Source organism: Callospermophilus lateralis, chromosome 1 (assembly GCF_048772815.1).
Source record: "Callospermophilus lateralis isolate mCalLat2 chromosome 1, mCalLat2.hap1, whole genome shotgun sequence".
Lineage (NCBI taxonomy): Eukaryota > Metazoa > Chordata > Mammalia > Rodentia > Sciuridae > Callospermophilus > Callospermophilus lateralis.
In genome coordinates, this window is record NC_135305.1 from 181,000,043 (window position 1) to 181,014,431 (window position 14,389).

At 39.7% G+C, this 14,389-nt stretch overlaps 1 protein-coding gene across 19 annotated transcripts in view; it reads left to right on the plus strand.

Moving 5' to 3' along the window:
• The first annotated feature begins 1,098 nt into the window (after window positions 1–1,098).
• The window catches only part of Slmap (sarcolemma associated protein), a 159,317-nt gene continuing 146,026 nt past the window's right edge, over window positions 1,099–14,389 (plus strand). For 18 of the 19 annotated variants that reach the window (XM_077109190.1, XM_076839893.1, XM_076840661.1 and 15 more), the window contains exons 1-2: window positions 1,099–1,183; window positions 1,389–2,674. In XM_077109190.1, coding sequence (XP_076965305.1) covers window positions 2,477–2,674 — 198 coding nt within the window. In that variant the 5' untranslated portion in view covers window positions 1,099–1,183; window positions 1,389–2,476. The other variant, XM_076839976.1, reaches the window with a different exon arrangement.

Here is a 14,389-nt window from a genome sequence, read left to right on the forward strand (position 1 = left end):
TGAAGTTATACTTGTGTTTGACACCTCCTCCAAGCCCTCACCTTCCCCAATCTGAAACCAACAACACCTGCTATCCTCTCAGAGGGAAAGGATTGAGGTTTTATTCACCTACATCACCAGGGCCCAGCACAAAACCTGGGGTGGGGATAAAATTCTATAAATAGGTAGTTTAATGAACAACATGGTTTAACATCTTGAAGTCTCTCTACAACAAATGAGTTAAGTATTATTATCTTCATGATATAAAAGAGAAATAAAGGCTTGAAAACGCTTTGGAACTTCCCCAAGGTTACACTGTGGTGGAGCCTGTAGTCCCTGGAATTCAAAGAATGAAGTAAACATTGATGCTAAATGATAAAGATCTTCCCTATCTTTTCTTGAAGTTTTCATTTAGTTTTTGCTAGGTCTTCTTTAGATCAATGATTCCTTATCTACTTTAGGATTGTGAATGATTTTTTCATATCAGCAATTGGTCATCCCTCTCTGGAAGTAACACAAAAAACTTTTTTTTTAAGTCTCACTCTTCCGGGGTAGAATCCACGTAAGAGCCCTGGGGCACACAGTAGGTCCAGTAAGAAGAACGGTCATTCGAAATTAAAGAACTAAGAAATAGTTTTTCTTCCAGTACGAAACACAACGAACAGTTTAGCAGGAGGAGGGCAGTCTGCCTCACGTTCTCAAATCCTGAGACTCGTGGAATTTGCGGGCTCACACCTAGGGCGGCAGTGGGTGACTGTGTTGCCCACAACTAAGATGGCTGCTGATGAATATCACCTTTGAATGCTTTGTCCTCTTTGCTAGTTAGTATTCTCAGTGATAAATGCACTGAAGAAAACTTGGTAAAAGTTGGTACCTCCTTACTTAGAAGGTAAAATAGGAAGTAGGCATGGTTCATTTATGAAACTTTCAGCCACTCAAATTCTTTCCTGCCCTCAACCAAAATGGTGGTCAAGGTTTTCTGGAGGGCTGAAGCCTTCAGCCCTTAACTAAGATGGCACCCAGAATTTGGTTAAAAATTAGTTTGCCCTCGACCAACATGGCCTCCGCAGCGTCGTTCACGTGACATTCCCGGACTACGGCACGGGAGAGGGGGTAGGAGGGCCCTTGAAAAGGGTGCGCGTTCCCGTGGCGGTGCACCGGGTAGGTTTCAGTCAGAGTCACTATGGCGGCCGGCGCTGGCAAGGTAAGCTGAGGCGGCGGCGACCGCAAGGAAGGCAGGACCGGTCGTGGCGTTCTTGCTTCAAATCCCCGCAGCCTGCTTGCGGAGAGATCCACCGAGGTCGTGGTCAGCGACGGGTTCTGGAGGGGGTCTGGCTGAGAGGGGCGAGGGCTGAGACCAGCGGACACCGGCTCCTGACGGCCGTTTGTTTTGATGTTTTCCCCACCAGGTCGGAAAGTTTCCTGCCTCGTCGGGCACAGCCTGAGCTTGCCCCACTGGCCGCGAGTGGTGGAGGCTGCGGCGGACCCAACCCGGGGCCTCCAGGCCTCTCCCTCAACCTTCGGGCCAGTCTCCCTCCCCCACCTCTTCGTCCTCCGGGATCTTCGGCTGCCGTCCCTGAGATGCGACCCTCCCGGGGGCGATCCTAAGGGGTTGTGCTGAGCGGCAGCCGAGAGCTCAGGCGTCCAAGAACCAACTTCCCGCCGACCCGGTCGTCCGAGCCTCCCTGGGGTAGCGCCTCGTTCAGTCCGCACCGGCCTGTGGAGCCGGGTCCCCGCCCTGGTCGCGGGGACGTTCGCCAGGTGCCCGGGAGTCCGGATTCGGCTGCTGCCAGAGCCCCTGCGGGCCTCCACCCCTCGCGCTGAGGACCGCCGCCTCGGCTCGTGCCTGGCCGGGGACCCTTGCCCACTCCCGGGCGGCCTCCGCGCAGCAGTGGCAATGCAGACTGTCCCGCTGGCCCTCTAGACCCCCTCGCCGTCGCCTTCGCTTCTCCACCCCCGAGGCCCTTGAGCACTAGCGGTGGCTGCCCAGAGGTGCTTTGGCTACACCTTCCTTTGGCCTCGAAGGACCTTCCTGGCCGCACCAAATCGACCCTTCCTTCATGCTGCAGTGCTGCAACGTTTCCGCCACCAAGGGGGAGAAGCGCCCGCGATCTCAAACAAAACACAAGAATTGGTGTGTGACTCATCTGCTTGGATACCTTCAGTCCCAAACTGTCTTCCAGGAGTTTTCTTGGCCGAAGCTGCCCGATGTTTGAGCCTTTCCTTCCCAGGGAAGATGGACTGAAAGATGCTGGTTGGGGACTTTTTGTGATCTGGGCACTGCTGTGTTTTAAAGGAGGTGATGGGACTTGGGCTTGCTTGTCTCCCCACCCAAGTGAAGAGTTGTTGATGTTCACTGGTTATGCTTAGACAATGTGCAGTGTGTTTTAATTTAAAATTTTTGGGGGGATAGGGGTGTTGGCTTGTGAAGAGCATTCCGAATCTAGAGGAACTCCTTGTTGTCCCTGGTAGGAGAGACATCCCCAGTCTGTCCTCGATGCCGTCTGCCTTGGCCATCTTCACTTGCCGCCCGAACTCTCACCCGTTTCAGGAGCGTCATGTCTACCTGGATGAGCCCATCAAAATCGGCCGCTCGGTGGCACGCTGTCGACCAGCACAGAATAATGCCACCTTTGATTGCAAAGTGCTCTCAAGGAACCATGCTCTCGTCTGGTTTGATCACAAGACTGGCAAGGTAATTTCACCACATTGTCTAACAATCTTTTCAGTTTTTCTTTGCTGAGAGCCATAATGTATGCAGGATCCCAGGGTTGCATCCAGAGGACCCTGTCAAAAAGGCCATGGAACCAACTTTTTGTGTGCCTTATTCTAGTGAAAATCTAATTGAGGTGGTTGAATGAAAACAGAGAAGGTATTGTAATTAAATGACTCAGGAGGGCAATGGCATCTTGATAACGTGGTCATTCCCAGTGAAATCTCAAACCCTAATTCTTTTCGGAAAACTAGATAGTGAAATTTGGCATCTTGCTTTCAATCTTTTTAGAAAGGTGAATCTGCACTTCAGTGCTTGATTAAGCAAGCAGCCTTTCCCAAAGCAATTCGGGAAATTTGGCCTGTATTACACTGGGGCTCAAGTGTCCCTGTGGTGAAATGTAGTTAACACAGCTCTTAGTTGAGTTCAGATAAGGGCCTTTCTAGTAAGGATAATCGCTTGTGTAAGCTTAATGTTTTTCAAAGGTCTGTTACATATTTATACTTTTGAAGGAATAATTTGCAATAACCAAAGCAACTTAATTGTGAACAACTGTAAATTTTTGTTTTCAGAGTTTTGTTTACAAGTTGGGTGAAAAATATACCTATTATTTTTGAAAATCACTTTTTGATATTCTCTGCAGCACTTATTTATTTAGTACATAATGCTTACTTACAGGGTGATATTAAAACATTAGTGTTAGGAAATTAATTTATTTTCTGAAATTATATCCAATGCTATCAATTACAGCATTACTTAAATATAACAGAATGAGTTCAGTGCATTTCATTTTAAGTGTAAACATTTTGGCATTTTTATGTTGACACTCTAATTAATGTATGTGTGTGCTTTAATTTAAGAAATCAAAAGAGTAAGATCCTTTCATTTTTTAATCTTGTATGGGGGGGGGGGTATGTATACCAAAGAGTTCATCTTTGTGCCTAAACCTGAGGTTTTATTTGAACTGAATCAATTTATACTGAATCAATTCCAACTTAAAGTAAGGTATGTAAGGCTAATAGGAATATCTCAGGTTTCATCTCCTGACTTTTTGCCCCCTCTTTGAGTTAAATGATCAAGCTTTTCTTAAAAGAATAAAAGTCTTCAAGAGTAGTTTTTTGAAATGAAAGAAACATGAGCCTCATATCGAAGCAAGAAAATACTTCTGTGGCTACTGACTTAAAGAATTATTATTATTATTATTTTTTGTTTAAAGAGAGAGAGAGGTATAGAGAGAGAGAGAATTTTAATATTTATTTTTTAGTTATCGGTGGGCACAACATCTTTGTTTGTATGTGGTGCTGAGGATCGAACCTGGGCCGCACGCATGCCAGGCGAGCGCGCTACCGCTTGAGTCACATCCCCAGCCCCTTAAAGAATTATTAAATAAATTACCTTTTAAATAGAGGAGGATGAGATTGCCCAAGTGTGTGTGCTTGTATAATACCTATAATCTACTCTGTGTAGGATAAAATCTGAAAAATTATGTCAATTTTTCTGTATTAATATCAGCTGCTCATTTACCTGTGGAACAGACTCCTTTTTCTCTCTGGAAGCTAAAGCTTAGGTGCTTCAAAGACTTCATACATTTTCTGTAATCCTTTAAAATGAGTGTTCTCGGAGCTTATCTTTCCAGCTATTGAACTAAGTATCAGTTAACTAGTGTCTTAATTCAACCAGCTTTTACATTTTTGCCTTTTTGTCCCTGGACAACAGTTTGGTCCAACTTAATCAGATAATAGGTTTACTCACAGTGTATGCTATTAAATATACTTTCTTTGATTCAACACTAAAAGGAGACTACAGATTTTCTTTTTTTAAAATAGTGTTGCATGCACAGTGCTTCCCATGGCTATACCAAAACCCTCATAGTAGGTTAATTTATAGATCAATAGGAGCTGGGGAATAGATTGTTTAGTGGTAGAGCACTAGCCTAGCATGCAGCACCACAAAAACAAACAAGCAAACAAAATCCCAACTATTTTGGGATGACTAAGAATATATCAGTATTGAATAGTTATGAATTTAGATGACATGTTGAAATTTAATGGAATTTGTTATTTACTTTTTATCTTTTGGCTGGGAATATAGCTCAGTAGAGTGCTTGCCTAGCATGTGCAAGGCCCTGGGCTTGATCCCCAGTACTCACTCCCCCACACACATGTAAAAACCCAAACAAACAAAAACCTTATTTTTGACGGATAGACTTGTTTTATTTCTATTATTTTCACTTGTTTTTTTCTTTTGCCTTATTAGCTAAAATAACATTCAGGATATGAGGCAATTAATGTGTACATAGAATTATAAACTAACTACCACATAGTCTAGTTAAAATAATAACCTCTCAGTTCTTGCCATGCTTTCAACTTGTTTTAGGAATTAAAGCTTGATTTGACTAGACAGGTTTTTATTGAGCATCTATTATGTGCCAGATGCTGGGAGTTACTGAAGAAAACCATACCAGTTTGACCAAATATCATCATCTACTATTTTCTATGTGAACTTTGTAGTTTGGAAATTTATGCTGTGATCAGCTAAAAACAAAAATCCTCAGGCCTAATATATATCTCCAGCAAATTATAAAACACAAGAATCCTCTCCTATAAGAATCATTTCAAAGAAGTTTGTTGTTTAAACATTTCTAAGCTTCAATTTTATTTTCTTTTTGGTGCTTGGGTGCAAAGCAGAAGCTTACCACTGAGCTGTATCCCCAGCCCCCCTCTCATTGTTTTGAGGATTGAGATAATTATGTAAATCACTTAGCACCTTGTGCCTGGTCCTTATTAAGGGCTCAGTACTCAGAGAAGGAGGAGGGTGTTTGTGGGGGAACAGAGAATCCTTTTGACAGAATAGCACTTTGTAATTTGCTATTGTGCTATGCAATTTTAGGAAGCTAATGAAAAATCATTTTTCTTTAATGTGATACACGTTGAAGTAATTTTAAAAAGAGAAACTAATGAAGTTGATAACTTTGTCCAAGTAGACATTTTGCTTGAGGGGTTGGAAATGGGAGTAATATGCCCTTTGGTTGACTTTCAATTTGTGGGTAACTTGGGAGGGCCATTAAAAGTTGGAAGAAATAATAAATACTTGAAACTTTTTTGATTATTCAAATAACATTCATTATAGAAAACTGACAAAATGTAGGCAGATGGAAATCTAGCTGACACTTTTTAATGCTAAATCCATGGAATGTTTCATTGTATTTAAACCTGCATGTTGGAGGATGACAGGTTTGCCACAAAGTGTAGTTTTTAATATCTTTCCCAAATCATCTTCTCAGGGATGTAACAATTGTCCTGGCTCTGTGTATCATCCTTCATTGCATTTTGGAGTTCAGAATCTTCAAATTAGGTAACAAAACGATTATTAGTCCTTCAATTGACTCAAAAGTGCTCATGAGCAAGCAAATCAACCCATAAGCTAGTTGCACAGAAGGAGTTGGTGAATGTGATTTGAATGGTACCTTTTGATTTGAGGCTTTGGGCACTGGTGACAGGCTAGTGGTTGACACAGTAGTCTACCATAGTCTCATTGTAATTTACTTAGTAGTACTGGCTGTCTTGCCATTCTCACTTTGCATATGTTTGAGCACCTGTTCTGTCATGGTCTGTTTTAATGAAGGATATGGTATTGAGGTGAGAAGAAATGGCAACTCCTAAGAAGTGATTATTTCTTCTTTGTAGGAGCTTATTATATATTATATACAGAGGGTGATTATTCACCTTGAAAACAGTTGATTGAGATGATAATATATGTGTTTAAATCATAAGAAAGTGATGGGGTGGATAAATAAAAGTAAAGCTTTTTTTAGTTGTTTTTGTTTTCAGGGGATGTGGGTAGAATAAAAGAAAAGGAGAAAGGTTTGAATCAGCTTGGCATCTTCCCATTGCTGAGGAAACTGATTTTATTATATTGGAGTGTTCTTTTGGAGAGTTATGGGTAAACATCATCCATTTTATGGGTGTGATGTTGTTTTTATGTTTATGTCTTTGTAATTAATTATCAGACCCTGGAGGAGATGTGTCTGTTTCCTGCTATTTTGTATAAAGTAGATTTTGAGTAAATAAATCTGAGTAGTGTCATGTCAGGTTGTGCAGTGCCTTCATTACCAAGCCAAGAATGTGGCACCTTTGTTTTAGTAAAGGTCAAGGAGAGTTCTGAGCAGAGGCACTGACACCAAAACCACCATTTAAGAAAGAATGATGTGGGCTGGGGTTGTGGCTCAATGGTAGAGTGCTTGCTTATCATGTGTGAGGCCCTGGGTTCGATCCTCAGCACCACATAAAAATAAATAAATAAAATAAAAGGTATTGTGTCCAACTACAACTGAAAAAGAAATATTGTGTCCAACTACAACTGAAAAAGAAATATTAAAAAAGAAAGAAAGGAAGAAAAAGTAATGCAAGAACAGTATGTATAGACTGACCTGGAACAGGGAAAAATGAGTAAGTGTTTAACCAACACTTGGGCAATAACTATATGCCAGGCCCTGTACCAGGTCCTGTCCTAAATGCTTCACACATGCCAGGAGCAGTGACAGAAGCCTATAATCCCAGCAACTTCGGAGGCTGAGGCAGGAAAATCACAAGTTTGCGACCAGCCTTAGCAACCTTGCAAGACCTATCTCAAAAGAAAAACTTAAAAAGGGATGGGAATATAGCTCAATGGTAGAGCACCTCTGCGTTCAGTTCCCAGGACCAAGACAAGACAAAAGAGATTCAATTAACTGTTTTACCTTTAACTTATTTATTTAATCCTCAACTCTTTGAGATAAGTGCTTACTTTTTCCACACAAATGAGGAAATCGGGGCACAGAAATTAGGTTAGGTTAACTTGCCCAAGTTCACATACCTAGTGAATGGTAGAACTGAGATTTGAGCCCAGATATTTTTACTCTTGACTCTAGAGCCTGAGCTCATAACCAAAACCATTCCAAGACTTTGTAATATTTTAGCTAGGATGTGTGTGATTTTTGTAAGGTCAGTTGGAATAAAAAGATTAATTGCCAGAAATGAAATCAGACAAGAGTGTTAAATTGTCCATTAGAACTTCAGCAAAGAGAGAAACTGTAAGAACTAAAGATTTTATTGACCTTAGGACTGTGTGTGTGAGTGTGTTACTGCAGATTGAACTTAGGGTTTTGCTCTTACTAGGCAAGGTGGCCATTGAGCTTTAAACCCCAGTCTCTAGACCTTAAAATTTTTAATAAAGGGCACTCTATTTAGATAGAGTCAGTCAAGGAAAGGAGGAATTGCTTAAGCAAAGGCAAGGAGGATGAAGGATAGGACATGTTCCAATGACATTGCAAGGAAGTCTTTGCAAAGGAAAAAACCAAGATTGGTTCTTTCCTTTTTCTTAGCATGTCTAAACATGACTGCAAAGATCCTGGCCATATCTTTTGAGAAAGGTAGATTATACCTTCACTGGTTTTGTGTGTTTAACAGATAACTAATTTTTTTTTTGTTGTTGTTCACAGAAGTAAAAAGGTCATTAAAAGGTGCTGTTTTTTTTTTTTTGTGTGTGTGTGTGAGAAAATTGTTCGACACACACTATATTTAAGGTTAATGTTAACATGGATAGAAAGCCAGGTTGTATATATAAAGCACATATTTATTTCTTTCTATGTTACTTTTTGTGGTCTCACTAAGTTGCTTAGGGCCTGGCTAAGTTTTTTTGGGTGGGTGGGTGGGTACTGGGGATTTAACCCAGAGGTGCTTTACCACTGAGCCACATTCCCATCCCTTTTCATGTTTTATTTTGAGACAGGGTCTTACTAAATTGCATAGGACCTCACTAAGTTGCTTAGGCTGACTTTGAACTCACAATCCTCTTGTCTCACCCTCTCTAGTGCTGGGATTACAGGCATGCACAACCACACCTGGCCTGACTAAATTTTTGAGAGTGGCCTCAAACTTGCAGTTCTCCTGCCAGAATTGCTTGGAATTATAGGTGTACACCACTGTGCTCAACTCAGTGTTACTTTGTACAATAGTGGGAAATTGATGAACTATTTTCTCTGTTATTTCAAGTAGTTAAAAAAGTATGGGTGGTGGGTTGAGAATGTGGCTTAGTGGTATAATGCTAGCCTAGCATGCATAGCCTTGGGTTTAATCCCCAATTCTAATAACAAAAACAAAAAAAGTATGAGTGTTGGGGGGGTACATGCCTGTAATCCCAGCCACTTCGGAGACTGAGGCAGGAAGATCACAAGTTAAGGCCAACCTGGACAATTTAGCTAGACCTTGTCACAAAATAAAATGGGCTGGGGATATAGCTCAATGGCAGAGCACTTGCCTAGTGTGTACAAGGCCCTGAGTTCCAAGCTACCACAGGGTGGGGAAAATATACATATGTATAATTTTATGGGTGAGTACACTTAAAACCATTTTTTTCTCCACTTATTTGTAAGTAAGGTTAAATTCACTCTGGCTTCTCAGGCTCTTATTTGGTTTTCGTAAGTGGTATTTATGTTAGAGCTTAGTATCCATTCTCTTTGGTAAATAGAGAGGAGAGTGTCTGTCATTTAGGGTTTAAGTGAAAAGATTGCGAGATTGGTTCTTAGTGTATGTTGGTTACTTGGTGATTATTTGAATCAAGAAAAAGGTTGGCATTTATTAGCTGCTGAAATGTTGTCAGTACTCTTTCCTCTCCTGGGTACCACGCTTCTCTTACTGGTACTTCAGGTAGATGATTTATAGCCCTGTTTAAAAATCTTGGTTGTTGCCCCATTAATGTTTAATATTAAAATCTGTTCCTTGTTTTCTTTTTTTCCTCCCAGCCTTATCTTTTATTACAGTTTTTTCTTTATCCCAAACTGTGTATCAGCCTTTTGACAACGCTTACTGTTTCTACAAGTGCCTTTTGCTGTATTCCCTTCCAGAATGACCCCTCTCCTTCATACCTTGAGGCTTTGTTCCAATGTGAAACTTTTCCTGTCTCCCACTAACTGAAGAATTAATTGCTTCTTTCTCTATATTCCTATAGAACTTTGTATATAATTTCATTATAGGATATAGACAACAAAACAACCATGATGCAAATGTACTATTTCCCTGAGGCAAGCACTTGAGAACAAAGGAGTGGGTACTATATAAATTTTGAGTAAATGAAATATGAACAATGGAGTAGTTGTATTTCTACAAGCCCCTGGAGAGTCAAAGGGCAGAAGGTCATTCAAGTTAGTTCTCAATTTGAGATCATGGACTCAATTACCAATACATAGTCTTTGTATAAATCATTGTTGATTGAGAATAATAATGTTCAAGACACTTTGCTAAGTGTTTTGGGATTGTAGGTAATCATGTTTTGTTTTTTTTTTTTTTTTTAAGAGAGAGAGGGAGAGAGAGAGAGAATTTTTTTTTTAATATTTATCTTTTAGTATTTGGCGGACACAACATCTTTGTTGGTATGTGGTGCTGAGGATCGAACCCGGGCCGCATGCATGCCAGGCAAGCACGCTACCGCTTGAGCCACATCCCCAGTTCCCTCTTGTGGTTTATATTAGTTTTGAATATACATACATACACTCATGCAGAATAATACTTTCTTGGGGGAGATTTTAAAGTATTTTCTTATTTTATTTGATCTGTTTAAAACTCTTAAAAAGTAGAACACTTGTTTAACATTCTTAAAAAGTAAGTAAAACACTATAGTCTGGCTCCTTTTATCCAAAAAGAGTTTGTTTAGAGTTTATTTGCACAAGGTCATTTAGTAGTAATTAAAACTAGAATCTAGATTTCTTATCCCCCAAATAAAAACCAAGTACTAGACCCTTATTCTAAATTCTCACTCCCCACCCTGCCCTACCACTGGGGATTGAACCAGGGACACTTTATCACAAAGCTACATTCCCAGTCTTTTTTATTTTGAGACAGGTTGCTAGGGGCAGGGAGTAATGGGGAGTGTGATTGTTAATTTAGGGTCAACTTGGCTAGGTTGTGTTTTTGGTCAAACTCAGTCTAGATGTTGCTGTGAAAGTATTTCTTAGATATGATTAACATACCAATAGACTTTGAGTAAAGTGCATTTCCTCTGTAATGTGAGTAGGCCATTGTCAGTTGAATCAGTTGAATCCTAAGGAGAAAAGACTGAGACACCTTACCCCTGCCCCCAAGAAGGAATTCTGTCCCCACTGATTAAAACTGCAATAACAGCTCTTCCTGGACTCTCCAGTCTGACATTGCTGATTTCAGACTTGCCAGGCCCCACAATCACATGAGCCAATTTCTTAAAATTAATCTCTCTGGGGGCTGGGGTTGTGGCTCAGTGGTAGAGCATTTGCCTGGCACATATGAGGCACTGGGTTTGAGCCCCAGCACTACATAAGACTAAATAAACAAAATAAAGGTATTTAAAAACATTAATCTCTGTGTGTGTGTGTGTGTGTGTGTGTGTGTGTGTTTTCATACACATGTTATTGGTTCTGCTTTTCTAAAACCCTGACTGATATAGAGAAATACTACTAAATGGGTACAGGTTTCTTTTGGGGATGATGAAAATGAAAAATCAACTCTGGTGATAGTTGCATAACTGTGAATCGTATAATTTATTTACACACATATAAATATATTTATTTACCTTTTTTTTTTCCCCCAAACTGGTGTTTGAGCCTAGGTTCTCACACATGCTAAGCAAGTGCTCTACTACTGAACTACAGCCTTGGCTCTTTTTTAGAATTTTATTTTGAGGTAGGTTCTCCAAAATTGCCTAGTCTGGCCTTGAACTTGTGATCCTCCTACCTCAGCCTCCCATATAGTTGGAATTGTAGGTGTGTGCTACCATGCTTGGCTTAAGTTATATACTTTAAATAGGAAATTGTATTGTAGGCAAATTATATCTCAAGAAAGCCCTTAAGAAAGCCCTTATTAAAAAAAGGAACATTAAATGGAGTAATAGTATTAGTTTAGTGAAACAAATTAGGATGTAGGAATGGAAGAGAGTGAGTATTCAGATGTGAATTAATTCAGCATCTTTTGCAATATAGTTTGATTTGTCTCTATTAGTGCAAATGTCTTATTCTTGGACCTTTGCTTTAACAAATAGTGGATGGAGTATTTCCAATTAAAAAATATTTGTGGGGTTGGGGTTGTAGCTCAGTGGTAGAGCACTTGCCTGGCATGTGTGAGGTACTGTGTTCGATCCTCAGCACCACATAAAAATAAGTAAAGGTATTGTGTCTATCTATACAAGTAAAATATATTTTAAAAAATATTTGTAATTTGCTACAACTGTGGTATTATTTGGAAATTGTAATGCTAGAGTCTTAACGTGGGCATTGAAAAATGATTTGTAAGATGGAGTTTAAAATTCCCTTTCTGAACTTAGGAAATGTAAGATAGTAATTTTACTCATCAGTGATTTTTGAGGTATATGGCCATATAGAGGTTGGTAAAATATTATGGGAATGAATGATGCTGGTTGTTTTTTTTTTTTTTAAAGTGGGTGGGAGGGGATGGGGATTGAACCCAGGGTGCTTTACTACTGAGCTGCATCCTCAGCTCTTTTTGAGACAGGGGCTTACTATGTTGCCTAGGGTCTTGCTAAGTTGCTGAGGCTGGCTTCAAACTTTTGATCCTCTTGCCTTAGGTATGTGCCATTGCATCTAGCAAATGATGCTGTTTTGATTAGTAGAAACTATTCACTTAAATTGTAGTTGAACTTAAACTGGGATCATTATGCATTCTAGTCTAAAGTTTGCAGTGTAATATAGTGTCCAGTAGGTAGCTCTGTAAAAATATAATTATAATTCAAATAAATGGAACAATAGAAGTATCTGTGATTCATTGTTTCCAGGGAGCTAGGAGTGATGTGTTTCTTCCCCCAGGAATGGGGGCAGAAAGTGTGGGAGGAATGAAGAGGGCTTCACAGTGAAAGTTGTTTTTTAAGCCACTGTTTGAAAATTGAGTAGGGTTTTGCTAGGTGGATAAAAAAGAGCAGTGCATTCTAGCCTGAGGCAACAGCATGAGTTTAAGGCAGGAAAGTCTAAAAGAGAATGATATATTCTGGGAAACACAAATCCAGAAGTTAACAGAATTGGGGAGGGGAAATAAAACTGCTGTCAAGTCTCTGAGGTACCTGAACACTGCTGGCATAGGCCTGATTGAGGAGTAGTTAAATTTTTTGGAGTTGGTCTCCCTGAGTTGGAATCATGGCTCCATTGCTTCCCAGATGAGTGACCTTGGGGAGTCTTTGTGCTTCATTTTCCCCTCTATAAAAATAGTCTCGGGCTGAGGTTATAGCTCAGCCACAGAGTCCTTACCTGGTGTGCTCAAGGTCCTGGATTCAATTCCCAGCACCTCAAAAAACACAAACTAAAGAAAGCTAATAGTAAAATTTAGCTCACAAGACTGTCATCAAGATTTAATAAGAATTCATATAAAGCACATAACAGGATGTCTGGAACATAAGTATTCAATAACTTGTGGCTGTTATAATTTTTTCTTGTTTTGTGTTGCACAAAATACTTATATGCTTATTTTCTGTACAAGTACTTTTTCATTGTTAAAAATTTTCTTCTTTGAATAACTGTCTTTAGAGTTTTCTAAACAAAGTAAATTATTTTACATGTGTGAAATTTTTGAATGTGTTAAAGAAAGTCTTTTAGTAATACCTATTATTCCATACTCTCAGTTTATATATTTTCACTCTAAAAGCAGGAAATATCAGTAGCATGCTTGGTCTGTCTTACTTGAAGTTATGAAATTAAAAGAGTTCAGTAAACTAAAAGACAAGAATCTAGTCAATCAGGAAACACATATCAAAGTTTGTAATAGGCAATAGATCATAATGAACTTATTATGATGTTACTTCAGTCTTCAAGGATCTTTTAGTTTAATTGAGAAGCTAAAGCTAACTGCTGTTAAAAATTAGGGAAGAATTAAGTTGTAAATGGAATTAAGAGCACTGTATGATCAAGATAGGAACAGCTTATTTTTCTAGGAAGGAGCACTGGAATTAGAACCTGAAAGTTTAGGATAGATAATAACATATCTTTGACATGGAAAAGCCTAGCACTAAAAGACATAAGAGCAGAGTAATTATCAGAAGGCAACTGAGTCTAGAAGAGCTGTACATTATTTGGAATTTTAGTTGTGTATCATAGATACTATCTGTAGCTGATTTAAGCAGAACATCAATGTATTGAAAGGACATAGGGTAGCTCACAGAATTGCTGGGAATCCAGGTTTGGAAACTCTGATGCTAGATCCGTAGCCAAATCATGCCACAGAAATGGTCTGGTGTAGAGATGCTGCTGCATTCCTTGACACTGGATACCTTCCCTTATAATGTGACATTTGGAATGGGATGATTCTTTTGGCACGGTTGTCATTGCTACCTCTGGAAAGTGTGTACTTTCTACTCTGCCACCAATCATGTATATTTGTGATTCTAACTCCTCATGTAGGGTCAGAGGCTAAGGTGTTTGATTGGCTGAGCCTAGGTTATATGTCATGACTTAGTGTTAGTCAACTCTCTATCTCTGTGACAAATACCTGATATAAATTAACTTATAAGGAAGAAAAGTTTATTTTTGACTCACAAAGTTCAGAGGTTTCAGTCTATGGTCACTTGGCCTTGACGCCTTTGGGGCTGTAGTAAGGGAGCACATGATGGTGTAGAGCATGTGGCAGAGGAAGCTGCTTACTTCATGGAGGCATCCTTCCAGTTTAATTGAGAAACTAAATTAAAGTGATT